General features: G+C 52.6%; 1 protein-coding gene and 1 long non-coding RNA gene across 3 annotated transcripts; both read left to right on the forward strand.

Annotated features, from left to right (window-relative positions):
• Positions 1–223: 223 nt before the first annotated feature.
• Syndig1l (synapse differentiation inducing 1-like) lies at positions 224–3,328 on the forward strand. The gene is made up of 3 exons (XM_005409395.1): positions 224–695; positions 1,520–1,660; positions 1,775–3,328. Exons 1-3 carry the CDS (start codon positions 282–284, stop codon positions 1,931–1,933), a joined length of 714 nt encoding a protein of 237 aa, XP_005409452.1. The 5' UTR covers positions 224–281; the 3' UTR covers positions 1,934–3,328.
• A 5,282-nt stretch (positions 3,329–8,610) lies between these two features.
• On the forward strand, positions 8,611–20,061 carry LOC106147154. Of its 2 annotated transcripts, XR_001231924.1 has the most exons (5): positions 8,611–8,763; positions 11,741–11,798; positions 13,023–13,142; positions 17,298–17,681; positions 17,999–20,061. It is a non-coding gene; the product is annotated as an uncharacterized LOC106147154 (long non-coding RNA). The 2 variants fall into 2 exon arrangements; XR_001231923.1 differs by lacking the exon at positions 17,298–17,681.
• The last annotated feature ends 6,516 nt before the right edge of the window (positions 20,062–26,577 follow it).

Raw genomic sequence — 26,577 nt, forward strand, 5'->3', positions numbered from 1 at the left:
AATTCTGATTTTGTTTCTTTGAAGCAGGATCTCATTATGCAGTTCAGGCTGGCCTTGACCTCGCTATATAACTCAGGCTGGCCTCAAGCTCATGGCGATCCTCCTGCCTCAGCCTCCCGAGTGCTGGGATTACAGGTGTGCACCACCACGCCTGGCTCTTAACCCTTTCTGCTTCTGACCTGGTGTCCCAACCTCAGTCTGTCTGTCTTGCTTTCCTGACAGGTTCGGTGAGAACTGCTCAGCTGGCCCAGACTCCCCTCCTCAGCAGCTGTCCCCAGAACATGGAGAGCCTGAGTGAACTACAGAACCCGCTGCTGCCCCGGAGCCCCGGCCCCCTCCACGGTCCCTATTCCTACCCTGAGGCCCCACCCAGCTGGTCCTGCCAGGAGAAGCTCTACTCCTACCTCCTGGGCAGTGCTGACCCTGCTCGCGCCCACCAGCTCCTGGACCCAGGGTCCTTGCAGCTGGCCATGGAGGCCTGGTATCGGCCCAGCTGCCTACTGGGGAGGGACAAGGTCAAGGACCCCAGAGCAGCAAGCTGTGAGACCAGCTTCACGGAGGCCAAGGAGCCCCCGGCAGGACCCACAGAGCAGTGCCCAGAAGCCAGCCAGGCTGAGGAGGACGTCGCCATCCAGACCGTGTCCTCTGGGGTTCAGGAGGAGCTGCAGAGCCAGGAGGACGATGAGGAGGAGGAGGTGAGCACATGTGCTGAAAATGCCGATTCCCAGAGACCCTCATCAGACACTGAGATTTAGCAGGCCAGACCGAGGCCCAGGAATCCGCTTTGTCCGGCCCCAGCGCATCCCTCGCTTTGCGAAGCACTGGCTGGGGGGACTTTCAGTCCCGCGGAAAGATGGCATTGTTATATGGGTGGGTGATCGTCGAAGGCGTTTTCCATTTACCTACTTGGCTCCCTCTCTCTCAGAAAGATCTTGCTGGACGTAGTTTTATGATCTGATATTTCAGTACTGCTCCATGAAATTTAATATTTTCTACAAGGTGATTTTTTAAATGGTCTTCCATTATGGGTTTTCCCAGCCTTTATTAACTCAACCTCCTGGCCAATGGGCGTTGAGAGTGTTCCGATCTCTCACAAGCGCTGCGCTGTGGTGAACTTCCCCGGTGATACAGTCCTAAAAGCAGAATCTTCAGTCCCTATAAATGAAGGCTTTCTGCAGAAAGCGGTGAGACCGAACCCCTCTGCCACCAACTGCAGAGGACACAGTCTACTGTCCCATAGTAATGCCCCCTGGGTACGAGTTTTACCTTTTTTAACAATCCCTGCTCGCCGGGCGTGGTGGCACCTGCCTGTAATCCCAGCACTCGGGAGGCTGAGGCAGGAGGATCCTTGCAAGTTCGAGACCAGCCTGGGCTACAAAGTGAGCTCAAGGCCAGCCTGAACAGCATAGCGAGACCCCGTCTCAAAAAGACCAAAAAAAATAAATAAATAAAAATAAACATCCCTGCCGGCGCGACAGGGCAGGGTGACGGGGCGTGGCCGTCTGGCGCTGTTTTGCAGACTGACGCGACCTCCACAGAGAGCGAAAGTGAGGACAGCTTCCGCACGCTGCCCCCCCGGGACCACCTGGGGCTCACCCTGTTCTCCATGCTGTGCTGCTTCTGGCCGCTGGGCATCGCTGCCTTCTACTTCTCCCAGGGGGTAAGCGCGCTGGGGGCCTGGCTCGCGGGCCGTGGAGCGGGCCGGGGGCCTGCTGGGCTGGGCCACCTTGCTGGGCGCGGAGCTGCTCCCTCTAACAGCCGACTCTCTCCCTAGACCAGCAAGGCCATCTCCAAAGGGGACTTCCGCCTGGCCAGCTCCACCTCCCGCCGGGCCCTCTTCCTGGCCACGCTCGCCATCGCCGTGGGGGCCGGTCTCTACGTGGCCGTGGTAGTGGCTCTAGCAGCTTACATGTCCCAGAACGGCCACGGCTAGCGCCCACCAGTAGGGCCAGCATCTCGATTCCCCGGCCCCCCTGAGGAAGCGGTGGGGCTCAGGGCTGCAGATCCATGCAGAGTGCTGGGCCTCAGAGAAAACCCGGGGGGTGGCTTGTGGGGGTTCCCGGTCTGCACCCTGCAGAGACCGACCTTCCCTTCTTCTCACCAGAGCAGACCAGGGGCCCCACTTCCAGCCCAGGCCACCAGGGAGCAGCAGACAGGGCCGCCCACCAGGCCGCCCCACAGGGCCTGGCCCAGCCTGTCCCGCCGTTCCTCAGGCTCTCCCGCCCACCCTGTCAGCAGCCTGCTACCCACTTTCGCCCCAGAGAAACCGCAGGAGGCTCCAGGGTGCCAGGGCAGGAGAGGGGTGCCAGGGACAGGGGATTTGCCCCAGCCCAGTCACCCACAGGGGTCTTCAACGGGGGCAGCCTGAACGGCTCACCTTAACCCTCTGACCCCTGGTGCCCAAGGTGCCCAAGTCCAGCCGGTCAGGAGGGCGGCACGTGGAGACACAGGCACTCCCGCTCCTTCTGATTCTAGGGGCTGCTTGTCTCCAGTGGGCAGGTGAGACCCTAGGTTTGGGCCGAGAAGTGGAGTGCCAGCGTGTGGCCCCTGCACTGAGGCGGGCAGGCTGCTGGATGCCCTTGGGTAGGAACAAAGGGCAGAGGGGAGGCCGGGGGCCAGCGGGCCCTGAAGACTGCTGGGCCGCCTGGGCCTCCCCACTCTGCCCCTGCGCCACCCCATATTCTTTCCGGGCCCTGCCTGGGAGCCCTAAGCTGGCGCCCCAGGAGACAGAGAGTGACAGCAGCCCCCAGCACGCAGGGCAGGGCCCTCGGTCCGGGCCCTGGGAAAGGCAGTGAAAGAGTCCCCGAGGAGTGAGGGTAAGTGAGGGGGGACACAGGCAGACGGGCTGCCCCCTACAGAAGGTGTCCCTGATCAAAGCCTAGAACGAGTAGACCCCATGAGGGGATTGTTTCCGCACACCTTCTTGTGTTGGTGGGCAGAGCATCAGGCGAGCCCGTGCCTCAAAGACCAGTAATGTTTCTCTTCTCTGAATGCTGGGGAGGCGTGGCCCCTGAGGAGCGCTGGAGCTCCGCCCCTCAGGTCTGCCCGCTACTCCACGGCCTCCAGGCCAGAACTTCAGAGGCGTCAGGCCGGCAGCACCGGGCAGGAGGGCCCTTCGGGGGCCCAGGCTACAAGACCCCATCGTGCATGACTGGGGGACCTGGGCATTCCCGTACCCTCCCAGATGGCTCCATGCCCCGCCACTGGCCACGCCTCGTCCCGTGCCCTCCCCACCTCCAGCACTGCCCGCCCTCCCCCCACTGCATCACCGGCACTTTTAATGCCCTTGTTGTATTTATCTATCCTGGTAATACACTTTTCTGTAACACGCGGTGCCCTCTGTGCCTCCTGCTGCCCCGGCCTGCCCACCTGTGCCCGGCTCCCGCTGTGGAACCTGTTCCCCAGGGCTGAGTTCCATCACGGGTCTATTGCCCCTGGCCGCAGCAGCCTCTGGAGAGGACAGGCTCGCCCGGGCCTCAGCAGGAGGAGTCCAGGGCCCTCGCCGCCTCGGGCTCCTCGGCTTAGAGTCACCCGGGCGGGGCTGATGGCTTGCACTTGACTGTATGCAGGACGAAGCAGGATGCGTGCCTGGAGGAAAAACTCCCTCCTCGGCCAAGAGCCTTGGAGGTCAGGGAGGAAAGGCTGTGAGCCAGGGTGACCCTGGGCTAGGAGAGGGGCTAACCTGGCCTCAGGTCACTGGGCATGGGAGGCTCTGGGAGGTGGGCTGGGCACACCCCGCGCTCCGTAGGCACGGCACACACTGCGTGGGTAGGGGCCTCGGGACAGAGACGAGCACTCAGGATGCATGTGCAAAGGGGAAGGCAGGTCTGGGCAGAGGGAGTCCGGCTGTTGTGCCGTCTTGAGTGCCAGGATGGCCTTCAGGGCTGACCCCAGGCGGGGTGAAAGATCCGTCACTGGATATGGGCCACCCAGAAAGGGGGCCCCAAAGGACCCTACGCTGAGGGCCGCCGCAGGGCCTGGAGGGCTGTCCCTTTTCCCTGAAGGGCCGTGGGTGCCACCCCACCGCCCAGCAGCACAGACGAGCCAGTGTCGCCCTCGTGCCCTCTGCCCTCCCGCGCACCGACAGTGACACCGGCAGTGGGCAGAACGACTGCAGATACTGGGAAGGCCATGCAGGCTTCAGCCAACCACGGACGGAGTCGGTGGAAGAAGAGCTCCGTGCCTCGGCCCTCGGGTGGGAGAGGACTGCGTGCTCCACACCGGCCCCCCCGGGCCCCCGGCGGAGTGAATGTCAGCGCCCACGGCGCAGCCCGCAGGGCAGCCTGGCCCGCCCCGCTGCCTCCTCTCCGCACCTTCCCCAGCCCTGGGGCCTCTCCCCAGTGAGCTCCCTGCAGCTGAGCCCTTGCCACACAGCCGGCTTCTGGGGAACCCACACCCTAGCGCACACTTGCACATTCATGCGCACACGTGTGGGTGCCATATACCTGCGCACACTTGCACAGGCACACGCAGGCACACCCACGGCACCACGCACACCTCACGCCCAGGCACGGCCCACGCCTGCCTGGGGAGGGTGACGGAGGCCTGCCCACCCTGTCACCAGGCTGGCTCGGGGCACTGGAATGGGCCCTGGGCTACAGGGCCCCTCACGCAGGCCGTGCTTGGGTAAGAAGGTGCCCCCCAGCCCAGACCGCTCCCTCCTCCTTCCTCCAGCGTGCTGTTCCAGGCTTAGGAAGAGGAAGAGAAGTCAAACGATTTTTTTTTTTTGCGATGGGTTCTTACTAGGTTGCCCAAGCCGGTCTCAAATTCTTGGGCTTAAGTGATCCTCCTGTCTCAGCCTCCTGAGTAGCTGAGAGCATAGGTATGTGCCACCTCACCAGCTTGAGTTACTATTTTCGGTCCTAGTCCTGTCCAGCCCCTTTCACCCCCATACCTACCCTCAGCTGCAAATTCAGGCTTTACAGGAAAAAAATGGAATGCACAAAAAGCCTGGGGGCTCCCCCGACCCTCCCGGTCGTCCTTTCAGACCTTGGAGCAGGGGCTGACACTTCCCCTTCTGGATGAAGCCTGCCTCTGGCGAGCCTGGGGCGTTTAGGCCTCTGGCTTCCCAGCTCTGCCTGCGTCTCCCGCCTGAGGCTCCTGGGAGGCTGGGGGGCTGCGGTCCCTCCCCTTCCGGCTGGTTCTGAGGCTGGCAGAGGGAGGCCGGGGCGGGGAGGGTCCCCTGGGTAAAGGTGCCTGTGATGAGCTGCAGTACCAGCACATCTGTGCAAATATTACCAATTATTTTCCTCACTCTAAACCCCCAGCAGGAAGGCAGGGAAGCAACCAACCCAAACTTTAAAATAGAAACCAGAATTGCTGCACAGGGAAGTTGGGGCAGCCGGCAGGGCCGGGCCCTGCACCGAGAGTCCGGGGTCTGCCCCTTAAATTGCACTCGCCTTCGCCGCCCTCCCAACCTCGCCTCAGCCTGTCCTCCACAGGCCCGGAGGGACTGGTGGGAAACCTCACCGAGGAGAGCGGGGCCTGGGCGGGGAGGGGGTGCCACACAGCACCCCGTGCTGGGTAGCGAAAGGCTGAGGAAGGCGGTCACAGCAGACCCAGGGCTGCGGCCCGCTGGCCCGCGGTTGGCAGCTGTGGGCAGGCTCCCGCCCTGGGCAGGCCCGGGTCTGGGGTGCCGTGCGAAAGGGAGTGTGGGAGGGAAGCCCCCCTTGCTGTGCCCGAGCCCCGGGGATGAACGGGCGGCCGCCAGGGCCGGGGTGGAGGGTGAGACCCTGACTCGCCCCTCTGAGCGGAAGGAATCTTCCACTGGCCGAAGTGAGGGGAGCCTGCGCCAGCACCCCGGCAGCCTCCTCGGCTCCCTCCCTCCCTCCGCACAGCAGGCTGATGGACAGCGGGTCACCGCACAGCCGCACAGGTTGTCACATGGCGACGCACTCCCATGCCAACTAACGCACAGGCCTGTCCTGCCCCAGCCCTCCCAGTGTTTCCCTTCCTGCTTCCCTAACCCTCTCCAGCCCCGCCCCAGGGTGAAGGGTTAGTAGCTGGCAAAGCAGCCCCTCCCCCAAAAGCCTCAGTCCATGCTGGGCAGCCCTGATTGTCACACATCTCCAATGTCACCCTGCTGCTACACTCTCTCTCTCTCTCTCTCTCTCTCTCTCTCTCTCTCACACACACACACACACACACACACACACGCGCACACACACACGCACGCGCACACACACGCTGTCCTTGTGCCCACGGCCTCTCCCCGCCCTCAGGAAGCTCCCCAGGAGGGTGCTGGGCAGACACACCGCTCTCCTGTGTGCCCTGCACCCTGCAGCCTTTCAGACACTCAGCTCCAGTCCCAAGCACCTCTGTGGGCGGGGCTGGGGGTCAAGGCTAAGCCCTGAGGGGGCCCCTGGGGTGCTGCGCCGGGAAGGCCCCTGGAGCTCCCCTGTTAGGGAGGAGGCCGCTGAGGCCCGCTGGGGAGGTGAGCCGTTCAGGTCGCACAGCAGGCTCTGAGCCAGCCTAGGTTGGTGACGTCTGCCCGGTGTGCCTGCTGCGGAGACAGAAAACCCAGCGACAACTGCCGCCTGCCGCCCCTGCATACTAACCGCCCTGCTTCCCTGCCGGCCCTCCCAGGCCGGTCTTGCTTCAAAGGCTTCCCCGCCCGCCGTCCCTGGGGCTGACACCGTGGCCCTTCTATTTTTGGTGGCACGGCTGGGGCGGGGCAGGCGCTGACAGCCTTGCTGCATCCGCCCTGAACCCTCCCGGGGGCTCGCACATCCTGTGTGACAGGGGGAGGCTCAGCTCTGCGCAGAACGCGTCTCCGCGGGAAGACTCAGCCGTCAGCTCAAAAATAAAAGGTGCCCGAGCCACCGCCTGCCCTTCCAAAGACGTCACCTCACCCCCTCCGGTGGGCACTGCTCCCCCCGAGGAGCCAGGCGGGCTTCAAAGCCAGTTCCAGCCCCGTGAGGAAAGGCCAGGGTGCCCCCAGCCCCAGCCCAGACACAGCCAGGAGAGGGGCAGAGGAATCAGCCGCCTGTTGACACCAACGGGCAGGGCCGGCACGAGGCAGAGCACGGAGGACCCTCACACAGGCTCGGCCACAGAGGCAGGTGCTCCTGTCCGCAGAAGGAGGCTGAGGCAGGCTGAGTCCACAGCTCGGTGCACAGTAGCAAGGCCTCAGAGCCCGCTGCGGCTGCACCCTCACCACTGCCTTCGTCGCTTCCGCAGCCAGCTTGGCCATTCCTCCCCCGTGGCCCCCCGCAGCCCTGTCCTTGACCCGCTGAGGGCTGGCCAGCACAGTGGCTAGAGGAGGGCGTCTGTGGATATCACGTACATCCACACTGACGCGGCCCCAGTGACAGCACTGAGCGTACACGGAAGTGCTGGGGGTCAGACCCAGGGCCTCCTGCACACGAGCGAGTGCCCCACCACCGCGCCACACCCCGCCCACCGTGTGGCGCTGCTTAAAGCTCATCACACCGGCTTCCCTGCCCGAGTTCCTCACCTCCACCCCAGGACTTCCGTGGCAGACAGAGGAAAGCCAAAGCCTATCCCTGAGCAGTCAGGTCCTGCTGCCGCGAGCGGATACCCACACCGCCTATGTGCTGCGAGGGACCCCTTATCTGCACCACCCCCCTTTCCTTCCTACAAACTGATTTTTTAAAAATCTTCCAAGATATGTTTCAAGAAAATATCTTCTATGCAGCCTTTTCTGACAACCCCAAGTGGAACAAAAACCCGCTTTTGGGATTCAGTGCCACCCGTGTTCCCTGGACACGGCCCGGAGCCCCTGAGGCTGGGCTCCGGCCAGCACTGCCTTCAGCGGACACTCTGCTCTGCTCCCTGGGAATGTCTCCCAGAAGCTGCTTCCGGTGTGGCTGAGGCTGTCGGGGCAGGGATTTCTCCCTCCCCGGAGAATCACCTGCCTCCTGGGCAGACAGGAGCAGGGCGGACGCTAGGTGGGAGAAGCTGCACAATTTTTGTTTTTGTTTGTTTGTTGTTTTTTTTCCGGTACCGAGAATCGAACACACGACCTCCCACTTGCCAGGCAGGCGCTGTGCCGCTGAGCTAATTCCCCGGCCCTAGCTGTACAATTTTAAAGAGAAGGAGAGAAAGCAGACACAGCCGTGTGGCCTGGGGTCCCCACCCACTTCACAGAGACAGAGCACAAAACCACACCGCTCCTCCTGCTCCTCCTGCCTCTTGTCCGGGAAGCCGCAAAGCCCACCCTGCGGCCAGAAGGCACCAGCAGAGGCCCGAAGAGGCCACAGGGCTGCGCATCCCTCTGGCCTGCTCTGTCCGAGGCTCCGGGCTAAAGCCAGAGTTCTTCCAGTCTCTCTGACCCCGGCTCAGCCCCTGTGCCTCCCGGGCCACCCTCCCAAGGAGGCCACAGTGTGGGTGCGCCGGTCTGTCCGCGTCCCTTTGCGCAGCCCGGCCAGAGGCAGGAGCTTATCTCCCCCGGCCCTGCCCCGGCCCTCTGCACAGCCCCCGCTGTCCTGGGACTCTGCCTCCCCGGGATCCTGGTCCACCGGCCTGTCCTCTCTCACTCGGCCCTCGTTCCAGCCCCCGGCTCTACTGGGACTACTCCAAAAGCCTCCTGGACGTCCTGTGGCCTGGCCTTCACATGTCCTGTCACATGTCCTGTCTCATGTCCCATTGCATGTGCTGTCGCATGTGCTGTCACGTGGCCTGTCACATGCTATAACATGGATGAACCGAAGGACACCGTACTAGGAGAAATTCGCCAGCCAGAAAAGGACAAACGCTGCACTCTTCTGCTCACACGAAGGCCCCGAGTGTCTGGCTCATAAGGTAAGGTGTGGAACGGTGGTTGCCGGGGCTGGGGCAGAAGGAAGGGGGTTATTGCTCAATGAGCGCAGAGTTTCAATTCTGCGAGATGAAAACGTTCCAGGATCAACTGCACAACAACATAAACAGATTTCACACCACTGAGCTGTGCACTTAAAAATAGATAAGATGCCAGGCGTGGTGGCACACACCTGTAATCCCAGCACTTGGGAGGCTGAGGCAGGAGGATCACCATGAGTTTGAGGCCAGCCCGGGCTGCATAGTGAGTTCAGCCTGAATGACAAAGTGAGACCCTGCCACGAAAAACAAACAAACAAAAAAATAGATAAGATGGTAAATTTTATGTTATATGTTTTTTTAACCACCTTTTTTTTTTTAAAAGACTGGGACAAATAATAATTAGTATACGGCAAAGCAAACAAAAAGCAAAACTATAATACTGTGATCAATTTGTCCAATTTCTTTTAAAAGATCATTTTAATGAAAGAAAGAAAAACTAAACCTCTGAAATGCCCTCTATACATCCTACCTGACCTGCATTTAACTAACGTAGACATTTCTCAATACAGATCTGATAGAGGTGAATTTCTCTGAGAAAAGCTTTCAAAGATATCTATTTCTGTCTTTTGTTTTTGTTTTTTTGAGACAGGGTCTCACTTTGTAGTTCAGGCTGGCCTTAAACTCGCTTTGTAACCCAGGCTGACCTCAAACTCATGCTGATCCTCCTGCCTCAGCCTCCCAAGTGTGGGGCTCACAAGCATGTACCACCATGCCTGGCCCTATTTCTCTTCTACAAAACCAAACCTATAAGAAGTCTCAGTCACAACAATTTGACAAGAGAAAAAAATAAAAGGCAACCAGATCAGAAAGAAGGAAATCAAGCTATTTGCAGATGAAATGACCATATGTACAGAAAAACCTAGACTGTACTAAAAAAAACTTTTAGTACTGATTAATAGCTTCAGTAAAGTTGCAGGACAGAGGATCACCAAAAAAAATTGGTACTGTTTCTTTATATCAACAACTATTTGAAAGAGAAATCAAGTAAGCAATCCCATTTATAATAGTTATAATAAATAAAATGCCTAGGAATAAATTTAACCAAAGAGATTAAAAAAACCTCAACAATAAAAATTGTAAAACACGGCAATTGAAGACAACAGATTAAAAAAATGAAAGGTATCCCATGTTCATAGACATTGTTAAACTGTCCATATTTCCCAATGTGACTTACAGATTTAATGCACTCTCTATAAAAGTACCAACAGCAGTCGTCACAGAAATAGAAAAAGATTCCCAAAATTCCTATTTAACCACCAAAGACTTCAAATAGCCAAAAAACCCTGAACAAACAAGCTAAAGGGGTCACAACACCTGATTTTAAAACATATTATAAAACCATAGTAACCCAAACCTCACGATATAAGCATAGAAACAGAGGCACATGCCAATGCACTAGAATAGAAAACCCAACAATTCATCGATGTACTTACAGCCAGCTAAGAACACACACCGGAGAAAAGACAATCTCTTCAGAAATGGTGCTCGGAAGACCAGATATTCACACGCAAAAGGTGAGACTAGACCCCTATCTCTCACCATATATAAAAGTCAACTCCACGTGGAACAGAGACTTAAACGTCAGACCTCAGACTATGAAATCACTAGAACGTAGGGGAAATGCTTCACTCCCCACGGCCTGGGCAGAGAGTTTGCGGCCATGACCCCAAAAGCACAGGCAACAAAAGCAAAACTTGAAAAATTCCTATTTAACCAAAAAGCTTCTGCCCAGCACAGGAAACAACAGAGTGAGGAGACAACCTGCAGACAGGAGAGAGAGATCTGCAAAGCGCTCATCAGACGGGGGTTAGTACCCAGAATACATAAGGAGCGCAAATAATTAAATTTAAAAGTGGGCAAGTGATTTGAGTAGACGGTTCTCAAAAGGAAGTGGGCAGATATGGTCAACAAATGTGTGGACCAATGTTTATCATCAGCAACTATCAGGGAAATGCAAATCAAACCACAGTGCGCTCTCTCACCCGAGCCGGAACAGCCGTAATGCCCAAAGGGGGGCATGCACCGGTGGAGGGGATGCAAGCTAGGGCGGCCACTGTGGAAAACAGTACAAAGATTCCTCAAAAAACTAGAAATAGAGCCTCCTTCAAATCCAGAAATCCCACTACAGAATGTCTATTGAAGGAAAAAGAAGTTAGTGTGTCAGAGAGATCCCCTTCCCGTGGATTGTCATTCAACACTATTTACAATAGCCAAGATGTGGAATCACCCAGGGTCCACCTGTGCAAAGAGGATGAAAAAATGTATATAAACACCATGGAATATTACCTAGCCATGAAAAAGAATGAAATCTTGCTATCTGTAGCAACAGGAATGGACCTGGGGGAAATAACTCAGCACAGAAAGGTAAGTACCGGATGTTCTCACTTATTTGTGGAAACTGAAATAGTGATCTCAGAGCCACGTGGAGCAGAGCAGTGGTGCCCGGAGCCTGGGAAGGGGTGGAGCAGATGGTTAGGGGCGTGGAGAGCAGCGGGGCGGAGGAACAGCTTCCAACCTTGTGTGCATTGTAGGATGACTGGCTGACAACAATAATTGCATATTTCAAAATAGACGACTTTGAATATTTCCAACATAAAGGATAAACGTGTGAAGTGAGAGCTATGGCAGTTACCCTGACCTGCTCACGACACATCATGTATATTTACACATGTAAAATCACATTTGCTTATTATTTATTGTATGTGATATCACATTACACTCCACAATATGACAGCTGTGATGTGTCCAAAAAGGGAACGAACTCCACAATCTCTCGAGTCCCTACCCACCTCCAGCTGCATCTCACACCATACTCCCCCAGCTCCGCACTGCACACGACTGCCCCCTTCAGCCCTTCTCCATGCAAGGCCTTTGCATACGCTGTTCCCTCTGCCTGAAACACTTTTCCTTTCCTTCCTAGATTTATCAGCTACTATTCGCCTTCAAGTTTTGATTCTACAGTCACTTCCAGGTTGCAGGTGGGTTAACTAATGGTCAGCTTGGGACGCCCAGCTGAACTGAGTCAGCACGGTGCTGGGTGTGGAGAGCCCGACTGAGGATCGTCAGCAGCAGCATAAAAAGAACTGGAGGGGAAGATGGTACACTGCCAGTATCCTGGAGCAGCTTGTCACGCTGGTTTTCCTGATATGAACCCGGCTGTTCTCACCATCAGAGGAGCTCGGGAGCTCACTGTCGCTGAGGACGGCTGTGGTTCTTTTGGGGGCAGCTCTGGGTCTTGCTTTGAGTGTCACTTCCTGGCTCCAGTGCAGATCCCTCAGCCTGCTAGCACAGATCCTTCATCCCGCTGGTGCAGACTTTCTAGCTTCCGCTGCTGACCTTTGGGCCTTCCTAGCGCAGATCCTTGGTACAGACCTGCACGAGACATTGTTGTGGGCTCTAGGTCTTCAGCTGGACTTGTGCAGGACATTGCAATGGGACACAGGCCCTCAGCTGGATTCTTTGGGTCTCTAGTGTGTGGACAGATCTCCTGCACTCTTTTGCATTTGACTCTTTGGGTGACTGTTATAAAATAATCCTATAAATTATGTGTCCTGTATTAAATCTCTTCCCCTGCAAACCCTGACTACAGCCATGCCGTTCCCGGCCTTGGCTTCCCCTTCGTAATCTGAAAGGATTGGTGCTTTCTAACTGAGGTCATCAACAAGGAGAAGGGAGAGGTCTATGGACTTTTTTCTTCTTTTTGAGTTTTAAAAATAATCTTTATTAAAGTTGTTTTTTTTTGTTTTTTTTGTTTTTTGTCTTTTTGAGACAGGGTCTCACTACGCAGTTCAGGCTGGCCTTGAGCTCACTTTGTAGCTCAGGCTGATCTTGAACTCACAACGATCCTCCTGCCTCAGCCTCCCGAGTGCTGGGATTACAGGCGTGCACCACTACGCCCAGCTTATTTTTTAAAGTTAATATGTGCATTACAGGAAACAAAAACACAAGAAGCAAAGAACAAAGTCATAAGCAGCTTAGCTGGACGTGTCCTTCTAGGTCCCATGTGTACATACACAACATGGGTGACACGTGTAGCTGAGCTCATACCGTGTGTGTCATGCTTTTCCACACATCATGAATATCTGCCAAAGATCAAAACCCCAAAGAATTCTTTTTATGGAGGGAAGATTCACATAATGTGAAATCAAGCATTTTTAAGTGAACACTTCGTCTGGTATATTCACAATGCTGTGTGCCCACAGCCTCCAGCTAGTTTTAAAACGCTGTCGTCACCCACGAGAAGCCCGTCCCCAGCACACCGCTGCTCCTCATCTCCCTGCCAGAGGTCCTGATCTGAGTCGTCTCTGTGGATTTACCTACCTGTAAGTATTTTGCATAGAGGGAATCATATAATCGTATAATATGTGACTTTTTTTTCACCATTGAGCTACTCCTTGGCCCATTTTTTATTTTTTATTTTGAGGCAGGGTCTCCCTAAGTTGCTAAATTGCCTGGGCTGGGCTTGGGCTTGCTGTCCTCCTGCCTTGCGCTACCCCAGGGCCGGGGCTACAGCTGTGCACCACGGCAACCGGCTGCAGCATGTGACCTTTTGTGTCTGGAGTCTTTTACTTTGTTTATTTGTCCGTTTGGGACTTCTTTGTTTGTACTTTTTTCAAGCAGAGTCTCACTAGGCAGCCCAGGCTGGCCTCAAACTTGTGGCCATCCTCCTGCCTTAGCCTCCCGAGTGCTGGGATTACAGGCGTGTGCCACCATGTCCGGCTCATAATGTTCTCAAGGCTCTACCTGTTGTACCATGTGCCTGTACTTGTTTCTTTTCATGGTTGAATAATATCCCCTTGCACGGATGGACCAGTTTGTTCATCCACTCGTTGTCCATTGACATTATGACCTTCTCTCTCTCCCCTTCCTCCTTCTCCTCCTCATGCTGGGAATCACACTCTGGCCCTTGTGCGTCTGAGCACATCCTCTACCATTAAGCTACACTCTCTGCACTACTGAGTGATTTTTAAGGATTTTTCCATGAAACTTCCCAACACAAAGCCCAGATGTTCAAGGAGCCGGAAATGCTGACTAGTCTGATTTCATCATTATGTATTGTACACACTTATCAAATTACCTCACCGGACCTATAAATATGTACAATTAGCATATGTTAATTTATAAAGAAAAAGCCTTTCACTGGGTGCAGTGGCGCACGCCTGTACTCCGAGCTACTCCAGAGGCTGAGACCCCGGATTGCCAAGTTCGAGGCCAGCCTGGGCAACCTACCAGCTTGGTAATAAATAAAAGGGATGTTGCTCGGCCCAAAGGCCTGGGGTTCAGTCCTACGTGGCTAAGTAAATCAATGGTCCGAGGATGCAGCTCAGTGATAACACTTGCCAAGCACACACAAGGCTCTGCATTCAAAAGAAAAACATCTCCAATCTATGATAAAACCATAAAATTTGTTTTGTTTTATTTTGGCTTTTCTTTCTTTCTTTCTTTCTTTTTGAGACAGGGTCTCGCAGTGCAGTTCAGGCTGCCTTGGACTCACTTTGTAGCCCAGGCTGGCCTCAGACTCACAATGATCCTCCTGCCTCAGCCTCTTGACTACTGGAATTACAGGCATGAGCCATGCAAAGCCATAAAATTTGGTTTGACTAAATATTGTCCTGCTGACTGACTTTTGTTTCAGGAACATGTACTTGGTAGACAAGAGTTTATAAAATAGGGATGATCTTTAAATAGATAAATAAACCACAGACAATATACCAAGCGGTGCTTAGAAGCCCAGGGCCTGATTGTGCGACAGTGTCTACCCGGGCATGTCGGCTGGGCCAGCGCTGCCCTCTCTGCTCTTCCCCCTTGAGCTCTGAGACAGGGCTGTCCCCAGGGCTGCTCTGCAGAGGAGGCATTTCTCTGCTCAGTGTCACACAGCTCATAGCACAGAGTTGCCATCTGAGCCTGGACTTGGAGACAAATCCTTAACCACACCACACGCTGCCGCCCATGCGGTGCTCCTGGGTCACACCCGGCTGAGCGGGCAGAGACAGGGTCCCTGAGAGGACATGGTGGACCCAGGGGTAGGTGGAGGCAGAGACAAGTACGCTGATTCAGGTGGCGACACCTACTCATAGGGGCCTTGGGATATTGAAATGACATTAGGGATCAGAATGCAGATCCCAGTGTCTCTTGCAGCAGAGCGACCACAGCAGATTGCAGTGGGAGGACAGCGCAAGCTTACGAAAGCCATGGAGTGGGCTGGGGCGTGGCTCAGGGCCACAGTGCTCCCCTAGAAAGACGTAAAACAAGCAAGGTGGCACCTGCCTTCCAAGACTGTGACCCTAACGGGGTGGGAGAGCCACACCGACAGCCACACAGTGGCTGCGTGGCTGTGGCTTTGGTTTCCTTGACTTTGAAAAGCTCCTCTATGTTTCACACCCTCATTAAAACACCTGCTGCACTGTGTTTTCCATCCTCAAGGAATGTACATTTGCATACACGTGCTTACAGTACAGAGAAAAGGCAGAGGCCAGCTCCACAACAGCGCCGTCTGTTAAAATTATGTCAGCCGGGCTGGGGATTTAGCTCAGCGGCAAAGCGCCTGCCTGGCAAGCGCAAGGTCGTGAGTTCGGTTCCCGGTACCGGAGAAAAACCAAAAAAAAAAAAAAATTATGTCAGCCACAAATGCAACCCATATATATCATTTAAAATTGTGTAGTACCCCTGTTAAGAGATAAAGACCCAGGTGTGTTGGCCCTAGCCTGTAATTCCAGCATTCATGAGGCTGAGGCAAGAGCACTGCCATGAGTTCCAGGTCAGCCTGAACTACATAGTAAGACCCTGTCTCAAAAAAATTTTAAAAAAAAGAAGAAGAAATAGTCTCCTTTCCCCCAGGCATATTTAATGCTATTAAATTAAATTTAGGGGCTGGGGATTTAGCTCAGCAGCACAGCGCCTGCCCGGCAAGTGCAAGGTCATGAGTTCGATTCCTGGTACAGGAAAAAAAAAAATTTTTAAATTTAAAAAATAAAAAATAAATTTAATTGCCGGGTGTGGTGGTGTCCTCTAATTCCAGCACTCAGGAGGCTGAGGCAGGAGGATTGCCATGAGTTTGAGGTCAGCATGGGCTACATAGCAAAACACTATCTTAAAAAAAAATGTTTTTTATTTAAGAGTTCCACTTGGTTAAGTCTTCCAAACTGAAAAGTGCACATTGTTGTCTGTGTACCTGAGCTGTTCCCATCTCCTTCGACCCAGACTGGTGCCAGCTAAGGACCAGAACCTCCGTGGCTCTGTACACAGGGACCTGATAAATAGAGGAACCCAAGTGCCACCCCCTCAGGGAGGAGACCTTGGGAGGTCCTGCTGCTTAGTAGTCCCTGGGGATCCAGAGAGGCATGTTTCGGGGCCGGGACTGGATACTGGGCTTTGCTCCCACCTAACTGCAAGGTTCTCTTTTGCTCAGAAGTAAGAATCGACTCTTACTCCACAGTCCCAGAGCAGAAATCCCAGACTTTGGGCCAGGGAAGAATGAGGCCTGGGACTGGCTAGGAGCCGAAGGGTGCAGGTGTCAGATGTTTTTACTGAGGTAAAATTCATGGAGCCTAGAACTGAGCACTTTAAAAATGTCTAACACAGCCGGGCGTGCGGCACTAACACCTAGGAGGCTGAGGCAGGAGGATCACTGTGAGTTCATTCAAAGCCAGCCTGGCTACACAACAAGCTCGAGTTTGAGCTGAACTCCACAGTGAGACCCGGTCTCCATCAGCCCATCAGTGTGTAGTCCAGGGGTGGCACAGGCCTGTAACCCCAGCCTGTAACTTGGAAGGCTGAGGCCGGAGGATCGTAGCAAGTCTGAGGCTGGCATAGGCCACGTGATGAGTTCGAGGTCAGTCTGAGCCACATAGTGAGGTCTTGTCTGAAACCCTGCCCCTGAAGAAACGCTCCCCAAAAAGTGCCATACAGCTGCACTCACTGTGTTTGCAGCGCTGTAAACCACCGCCTCTCCCTGAAAAGGCGTCTTCGTCACCCCCAGAGAGCGCGAGCTCCCGCAGCCGCCTGTTTCCTCCTCCTCTCCCCTGACAGCCATCATTCTGCCTTCCGGCTCTGTGTGCTCATCTGTTCCGGGTACTTAATATGAAGGAAGAGGCTTTCCTCGCAATAGCCCGCCCTGTGTCCTCCAGGGTGTTTTTTATTTTGCTTTTTCTTCTTGTACTCAGTCCAAACTTGCTCTGCAGAACCAGTTTCTCCCTTGCTCAGGACTTTTATTTTTTCGTTTTGTTTTGGTTTTGATTTTTGTCTTTTTGAGACAGGGTCTCACTATGCAGCTCAGGCTGGCCTTGAGCTCACTTTGTAGCCCAGGCTGGTCTCGAATTCACAACAATCCTCCTGCCTCAGCCTCCGGAATGCTGGGATTACAGGCATGTGCCAGCATGCTTGGCTCTCTGATCTGTTTTAATGATACTAGCAGGTCACTTCTACCTTGTCCTTACAGCCCCAGACCAATAAATCAGGCCCCTTTTTTTCAATTACAGATGTACAAAAGTCTGGGAATAACGCAAATGAACAAAAGAACAAGGCTGCGATTACAGCTGTCACAACTGATGTGCTTTAAATCCACCCAAATCACCCAAGGGAACCCCCAAGGACCGCTGAGGCTCAGCCCAAGGGCAGGAAAACTGCGAACTGAGCATGCAGCCTCCCCAAGCTGCTGCCTGGCCCTGCTCCAAGTGCGGGCAGCCAGGGCGCCTGCGGCCCGGCACTGGCGGTCTGAGCACCCAGCTCCCCGAGAGGGCGGGGCCGGCCAGACCCTCGCTTCCTGCCCTGATGACTGAAGGGGCCGGGGGAGCCTGCAGTGCCCCTGTCCACGGCCATCACCTCCTCCACCAGGGAGCCCTGAGGAACCCTAGATGTCCTGGGTGAGCCAATCCAATTAGTGCGTTCTGTTTTGACTCACTTCTCTAGAAAACCTCCTCTGGATCTATAGTCATCGCTGGGGTCAAGGGGAACCCAATCAGAGACTCTTTGCAGCGGTACAAATAGAGGAAGCTGCAAAGTTAACTTTGGGACAGAGACTAGAAGCCCTGATTCCCCAGCAAGTCAGGGCTATTCCAGACACAAAAGGGTGCTTGCGGTTAACAGAGGAATGGCTCACTTCAGGCCGTGCTCTTAGACACCTCTGAGGTTATTACAAAATCTGGAACCATTATTAACTCTGCTTCTTTGATGCCTCCAGGCCCGGAAGTCAGCCACACTTGTGAACGAGTCATCTCCCAGACCCGTGCAAGCAGGCAGGACATCAGCCACCGGCCCCTCCAAAGCCCTGAGGCGGTGGGATTCAGCGCCGGAAGCAGCTTTGTCAGTCATCTGTAAAACACCGGCAATAAACTACAACTCTTGGAGGCAGTCCACCTTCCAGGCAGGCTGCAGTCATGCAAAGTCTCCTTGGGAAATCAAAACGCTGGTGGGGAAGCACCCAGGGCAGCCTTGAGCACCCATTAAAACCAGTCTCCCCCCGCCAGAAGACGAGCCTTAGGACAGGGGGAGTTCAAAAGCGACTCTGGTGGTGTTCAGAAAACAAACTGACCCCTCCCCAGGGGACACAGTGGAAGGCGTAAAAACACCGCGTGATTCTTTCAAATGGGAAGAGATGCTACCTTGGAAACAGTCCCCTGAGTTTTCACAGGGCTGGGACTAGCACAAGGCTTAGCCCACTCCCTGCCTACAATAACCCCGGCCAGCCCGAATCACCTGCCGTGTCCGAACCTGTCCAGGGGAGAGGGGCACACCCGGGGAGGCCTGGCAACGATGCTTCACCCACTGCCACCGGGTGGAGGGTTGAAACAAATGTCGGTCCTGAGTGACCCCTTTGCAGGCCGGACTGAAGCCTTTCCTATCTGTTCCTAAAAGGCTACAGAGTCAAGGTGCTTCTTAAGGAAATCTCCCCCAGATTTGGCCTAGCCCACTCTCTCGAGAGTGACGGTGGACTTCCTTTTACCTCCCAAATAACTCAGGTGGTGGCAAAGATCTCAGGAAGAAAACACCTCCACTCCAGCTGGTGGTCTCAGGCTCCTGGGAAGGTAGAGGGAGCCAGCCAGACCCCCAAAGCGAGTTCCGGCAAAACTTGCCAAGAGACATCTGAGTCCTGGCTCCGACCGCTACCGAGAGTGCCCATGAGGATTCACAACGCGTCCAAAACTGGGCTAAGTTTGAGTCCATTTGAGACGTTACGTGGGAGCTGTTTCTCTCTTCCGACATGCCGGCAGACCCAGAGACCACTCTTACAGTATCTCACCAATCTGGGCCAAGTGCCACAGGCCGTCCAGATGTGTGGGAACAGTCCTCCCAGCTCTGGCCCAGAGGGACCGCCTAGCGTCTCCCCCGGGGGCCGTGCTTGTGAAAACTTGGAGCGAGGGGACCCCCACTGGCCACTTAAAGCCGAATCGGAAAGGCCCTTCTGTAGTGATCCTTTGCACATCCACTGCAGTAAAGGTGCAGGGGATAAGCAATAGGATTCATCTTTCTAAAATAAAGCCAGCCCCCCCTGAACTGTCTGAAGAACAAGGCCACCCAAAAGGAGAAAGCTACTTCTGTGAGCTCTGGGAGATGAGATTTCTCTTCAAAGAGCGAGATTCCAGTGCGGCTATAGGAAATGTGGAAATCTGACCTGCTCTTCATATTGGGGCGAAGAGTGAAGTTTTTTTCTTCTGTCAAACAGGGAGCTCAGTGATCATTAACCCTTTGCTCATTTCCTGACAGGTTTTCCTTCTTCAGCGAACCAGGGAGCCGCAGCACCCCAGGGCAGCTGGAGAGCACGTGATCCTCAGCAGGTAGGGCCGACAGTGCCTCGAAGTTTGAAGGAGCTATAGACAGAGATCTCCACCCCTCAGCACCCCATTAAGGGTTATGGGGATTTGTATCTCTCCAAGAGAAAGGAAATTAGGGTGTTGCAAAGCTGGCTGAGAAGTAGGGGTGACTTGTTAATTACAAGATGTGCAGAACAGTTCCCAAACTCTGCATGTGGGCTTCTCACAAGAACTGGAGCAGATTTTCCATAGCATGGTCTAGACTGACCCAGCCTGCGGCATGGGAGCCCAGCACCGCCTCTCGGGACCCGGATGTGGAAGTCCCATGGGTTTCCTCCAGACTTGGGTGGCAAAAAGGACACAGACACGGAGAAGAGCTTGCTGTCAGGGCTTTCCCCGCGACAGCCCGCGCTGCGTCCCCAGGGTGCACTTTACCTTGCCTTTTCCTCTTGGACTCGGTCTTCTCCCTCACGCTTCACTTCTACTTTTTCAAATAAACTTTGTTACCATCTATATATGATCTTTGGGGTCTGATTTGTTATTTAGCATAATATTTTTGAGATTTATCCAAGGTGAGGTAGGCATCAGTATTTTTTTTCCTTTTCTCCTGGTCCTGGGGATTGAACCCAGGTTCTCATGCATGCTAAGCCTGTGTTCTACCATGAACTACACACCCCCTACCCTATTCCTTTTTTATTTTTATTTTTGTCTGGAGGCATGGTAAAATACATGTAACATAAGATATGTCATTTTAACCATTTTTATTTGCTCTTTTAAAATGCAGTAACTGGACATGGTGGTACACACCTATAGTCTCAGCACTCGGGAGGCTGAGGCAGGAGGATTGCCACAAGTTGAAAGCCATCCTGGGCTACATAGTGAGTTCAAGTCCAGCCTGAACTACATAGCAAGACCCTATCTCAAAAAAATAAAATAAGATAAGATGAAATAAAATAAAATAAAATGCACAGTTCAAGTCAAACATGATGGCACATGCCTGTAATCACAGTGCTCAAGAGGCTGAGGCAGGAGAATCATCACCACTAGTTTCAGGCCAGCCTGGGCTACATAGTAAGTTCCAGACTAGCCTAAACTACTTAGTGAGACCTTGTCTCAAAAAAAAAAAAATCAATCAATCAATGGCACAGTTCGGTGCAGATAATTAGACTTACAATTTTGCTTAACTATCATTACTATTTCTAAAAATTTCACCAACCCACACAAAAGTCTGTAGTCATTAAACAGTTTAACTTCTTCCTCAGCCCTTGGTAACTCCCAGCTACTTTCTGTCTCTATCAGTTTGCCTAACTTAGGTACCTCAGTGGAATCATACACTGTTCATCCTTTTGGGTCTGGCTAAATTAAAAATCATGTCCCAGCACTCAGGAGGCTGAGACAGGATAGCCATGAATTTGAGGCCAGCCTGGGCTACACAGTGAGTTCAAGGCTAGTCTGAACTACACAGCAAGACACTGTCTCAAAAAAACCATAATGTACCATACATACCAGAAATTCATACATTTTACTCATATTTCATTATATGAATAGATCACATTTATCTCTCCGTTAATTTGTTGACGAGCGCTTAGCTTGTCTCACCTGCTGGCGACCGTGGTTGACGCTGCTATGAGCATTTGCACGTGAACGCTGAGTGTCTGTTTGACGCTGTGGGGCGCACACCCAGGACCGGGCTGCTGGGTCGTACAATGGCCCCGTTAACTTCCTGAGGAGCCCCGTGTGCACGGTGGCTGCCCCACTTCACTTCCCACCCGCGAAGCCCAGGCTCCATCCCCTCCTCGGCAGGGCTGCTCCTGAAACATTTTCACTCTAGCCATCCAGGTGGATGTGGTTGTATCTGATTGGGTTTTTGCATGCGTTTTTGTTTTGGTTTTTCGGGAGGGGGTAATTTTTTATCTGTTTGCTTGTTTTTGTTTTTGGACTAGGGGTTGCACCTGGGCCTTTGTGTGGAGGTGTACTCTGAGCCCCACTCCCCTGCTGCCTTTTGCTATAGTCTTCACTTTTTTCTTTCAGTTTTTCTCTTTTATTCGCACCTGTCTGCAGCCATGGGGATCACACCCCTTGTGGGGAGAGGGTGCAGGCACAGAACAACTCTGAATTCTTTCTCACCCCCTTTCCCCCTCCTTCCTGCCCCTCCCTGCACCTCTTGATCTTCCCATCTGAGCAAGATCTGTCTCCCTACTGCCCATTATCTGTCCTTTGTTTTCTCTTTACTTCTATTTTAGGTTTCTCATATAAGAGAAACCATGTGATGTTTAAGCTCTTGTGCCTGATTTATTATACTAATGTTATGGTCTTAAGATGCATCCAGGGGCTGGGAATTCAGCTCAGTGGCACAGCGCCTGCCCAGCAAGCACAAGGTTGTGAGTTCAATCCCCAGTACCAGAAAAAAAAAACAAAAAAACAAACAAAAGATGCACCCATTTTCCTACAAATGACTCATTTATCCTTCTTTATGGCCAAGTAGTACTTCACTGTGTGTAAATACCACGTTCTCTTTATCCATCCATCTACTGGTGGACACACAGGCTGCTTCCAAGATTTAGCTGCTATGAATCATGCTGCTACAGACATGAGTACACGTGTGTCACTGTGTTAGGGTGTCTCTAACTCTCTTAGGGAGATACTGAGCAGGGAAACGGCTGGGTCAAGTGGAATTTCTAGTTTTAGTCTTCTGAGGAATCTCCACACTGACTTCCACAGTGGCTGTGCCAGTTCTACATGCCCACCAGCAGTGTAGAGGTGTTCCTTTCCCCCTGCAGCCTCGTCAGCGTTAGTTATTGTTTATCTTCTTGGTGATGGCCATTCTGTCTGGGATGAGATGGAATCCAGCGTTGTCTTAATTTGCATCTCTCTAATGACTTCTGTATTTGAACGTTTCTTCACGTATCTATTGGCCATTTGTACTTTTTCTGAGAATTGTCTATTCATTTCACTTGCCCATTTTTTGATTGGGTCTTTCACTTGGGCGGGTTACTTCTTTGTGTATTCTATATATGAGTCCTTTGCAGGAACGGCTGGCAAAACTGTTTCCCATTCTGTAGGTTGTCTCTTCGCTCTGTTGGCGGCTTCCTCGGCTATGCAGAAGGTTTCTGACTTGATCTGATACCACTTCTTGATTTTTGGTGCTATATCTCATGCAATTGGGGTTCTGTTCAAAAATCCTTACCTCTGCCTTGTACCTCAAGAGTTTTGCCTATGTTGTCTTCCAGCAGGTTAAGTGCTTCTGTTTTAACATTTAGATCTTTGATCTATTTTTATTTTATTTTAGTACATGGTGAGAGACATCCATCTAGATTCAGCCTTCTGCATGTGGACAGCCAGTTTTCCCAGCGCCATTTGCTGAAGAGATTATCTTTCCTCCAGTGCACATTTTTGGCCCTTTCATCACAGATTAAATAACTGAAAGTACTTGCAGTTGTTTCTCTGTCCTCTTTTCTGTTCCGTTGATCTCCATGTCTGTTTTTGTGCCAGCACCATGCTGTTTTCTTTTCTTTTTTTCTTTTTTCGTTTTTTTGAGACAGGGTCTTACTGTGTAGTCCAGAATGGCTTTGAACTCACTATGTAGCCCAGGCTGGCCTCGAACTTGAGGCAATCCTCCTGCCTCAGCCTCCAGAGTCATGCTGTTTTCATCCCTGTTGCTTTGTAGGATAACTTCAAATCTAGGATTGTGATGGCTCCTGCTATACGCTTACCCTGGATTGCTTTTGCTATCCTGGGTCTCTTCTGGTTCTATATGAATTTTAGAATTGTGTTTTAAATTGCTATGAAGGTCATTGTTAGTATTTTGATTGGGACTGTGTTAAATCTGTATATCAGTTTTGGAATCCCTTTTTTCTTCTTTTTTTTTTTAAGTTTCCCTACGTAGTTCAGGCAGCCTTGAACTATATTGTCTGGGTTCTTTGTTCCTATGTACACTTCCTGCACTCGTCAACTTGTGCTCTGTTAGCAAATGTAGCATCAGTTGGAAACTGAGAAGCCAGTTGCCAAGTGTCCCACTCCGATTAGATTGAGAGATGGGAACAAGTCCGTTCACAGCGTCATTCGGTTTATTACTATGTGAATAAGGACCCAAAGGCTGAGTTCCAGGATAAATGTCTAAATTAAAAGCATAACAAGTCTTCACACCTACAAGGGCATAAATTTTAACGCCATATTCTGATCCACTGCTGATCACATTCCTGTGATCACCGTAAGAAATCCCTGCTAAGTCCGGCAGACCTGTGAATGCCTTCAGTTCAGCTAGTGAGGTGTCGTAATAAATACACTTTTAATATGGCTCTAGGTACGCACAGAACATTTTACTGCCCTTCGGCCTTTGTGCATGTCACAGCATCTTGTAGCATTTTGTCTGTTACGGTTTCCAACACTGAATGGCAGTGCTGGCCTTCCGTGGGATACCTTCTTCCCCTGCCAAGACCCTCACTGTATTTTCAGACCTAGTTCTGACACTGGGTCCTTCCACCTGGTTGTGTGCCGTTTCACAACATTTCGACTAGTCAGATATGTGCTCACAGCGCTGCTTTCTTTGTCATCCGAATCAAGGAGTCTGAGTCCCCTGTGTCTCTCGGCGGGTTCTTGCTCCACTTCGCTGTCGCGGGAACCTTGGCTCACACGGGCGGTGTCAGAGTCACCATCGTTATCCACCCACACCACCCTGCTGTGATGGGAGCATGTTTTCGGGGGGAGTTTGGTTTTGGATTTTGCAGTGGTGGGGATCAAATCCAGGGCCTTGTGCATGCAAGGTAAGAACCTACCACTGAGCCACATCCCCAGCCCAAAAGCATGTATTTTACTATAATGGATCATCTTCATCACTCCTGCATGAGTGATCTGAGGATTCACTTTTGACCTTCTCCAAATCTTGCAAATCTGGTTTTTCATGTGCCATTGTACTGAATTGGCTTCCTTCTTCTAGAAAAAAATCAAAAGAAAACTTTTTAAAACAAATCCTGGAGTGATGTGGGTCTGTTGGGCCCTCTGTGATGCTCAGGTAAACATAAGCAAAACATAATTACATGGAGTATAGGGTGGATAAAAATCTCATTTTGTCACTTTTGCGCACATGCACATGTCATACCGAGTGGGTAGACACATAGATTGCTTCCTGTGTCTCTCAGGGGGAGGTACTGAAATGTACAGCTGGGTACTATTATGTTAAAGTACAAATTTACAGTAGAAAAGTAAGGGGTGGGCCTACTGGACCCAGTTTAAGAGTGAATGCCCAGGCTTTCCAGCTCCTCAAAGATATTCCCAAAGTTTTTCTCGTTGATCTTCCCAACAATCCCCTACTGAAAACAGAGTGGTTCCCATTGCGCCCCCAGTGGGGAACGTGGGACCAGAGAGCTGAAATGAAGCCCAAAGACACACAGCAGGTCCGTTCTCAACAGCAGGGTCTGCCCCAGGCTCCCCAAGTGCCCCAAGCTCAGTGCCCTCTGGGAAAGCAGGGAGTGGACTCTGCCCCTCGAACAGCGATGAACATCTGGCTTGGGAAAGACCAGCCCCTCATCTGGCCCCGCACCCTCACTTATTACAAGGCCCGCTGAGGCTTCCCGTGGCAACCCGGCCCCTCTGCACTCCCAGCTCGAGGGACCCTGAGGGGCCAGAGCTGGGTCCCCTGGGATCAGAGAAGCAGCCTTGCTGCTCCTTATTCCCCACCGTTAATCATGTTTCCAGGGGCTGGGGATTCAGGTCAGCGGCACAGCGCCTGCCTGGCAGAGGCAAGGTTGTGAGTTCGATTCCCAGTACCAGAAAAAAAACCAAAAAAAAAAAAATCATGTTTCCACCTTCACCCCCAAGATTGCTTACCTACCCCCCTCCCCCCTTGCGAAGCCAAATTAACACTGACGATGCATTTTATTGTCTTATTTTTTATGTCACTAGTATTGTTAGTATTAACGGCTAAGACCTATTCAGTGTCTGTGGCATGTTTATATCTACCTTCTCAATGGATTTTCTGACTATTCATCCAACTGGTAGTTGTTGAGCACCTACTGTGTGCCAGGGACCACAGTGACCCTTGGGGCTAATCCAGAATGTTGGGTTTGATCTGCGGTTCTCAGCCCTGGCTGCGCAAGGAGACTCCAGATGACCAGAGCGGGTGAGAGGCGCGTATGGCTGTGCTGCAGGGACTGGAGACGCGGGAGGAGGCAGGCAGCGGCCAGGTGGGCAGAGCAGACCTCCTGGCCATGTGAGGAATTCTTTTCTTTCTTTCTTTCTTTACCGGGAATCGAACTCAGGACCTTGCGCTTGTCAGGCAGGCGCTGTGCTGCTGAGCTATGTCCCCAGCCCGGATTCTCTTTTCAATGTCTCTTTTGAAATAACTTTAAGCCTACACAAAAGTTAGAAAAATAGTAAGCGAATTCCCATAAACCCTCTACCTAATTTCCCCTAATGTTAACAGCTCACAGAAGCATAGTAATGTGATCATAAGCAGGAAATAATAGCGTGATACTATTAACTAAACTATAGTGCTTATTCACAGTGTATCGCTTCCCCCTGATGCCTTTTCTTCACTGTGCATGGAGTCCAGGGGCCGCAAGTGCTTCTCCTTAGGCTCCCGCACCCTGCTTCGTTCCTCTACTTCATCCACCTCAGCAGCGCACTGGCCAGTGACGACACTCAATATCCCTTGATGTCTGTTTGTCTCACGGTCCCTCAGGATTCAGTCAAGATTGTAAGTTTCTTGCAAGAGTTCCACAGAAGTTCTACGTCAACGTGCTGGGATGGTCAGTGGTAACTGCTTAGCTTTTTTTAGCGTCTACCAGATTCCCTCACGGTAAAGTGATTGTTTCTGTCTTTTTCTTTAGAGAAGAGGGATGGACCTGAAGGATTTTAAACAAGGGAAATGGCTTATTTAGGTTTGTTTTGGAATTTCCCCTCTATTTTCAGGGGCCGGGGGGCAGTGGGAGTGGCTCCGTGGTAGAGTGCTTGCCTAGCACGCGTGGCTCTGGGTTTGAGCCCCAGTGCTGTACCTCAAAAAAGCAGGGGA

Source organism: Chinchilla lanigera, unplaced genomic scaffold (genome assembly GCF_000276665.1).
Source record: "Chinchilla lanigera isolate Chin_1 unplaced genomic scaffold, ChiLan1.0 scaffold00122, whole genome shotgun sequence".
Lineage (NCBI taxonomy): Eukaryota > Metazoa > Chordata > Mammalia > Rodentia > Chinchillidae > Chinchilla > Chinchilla lanigera.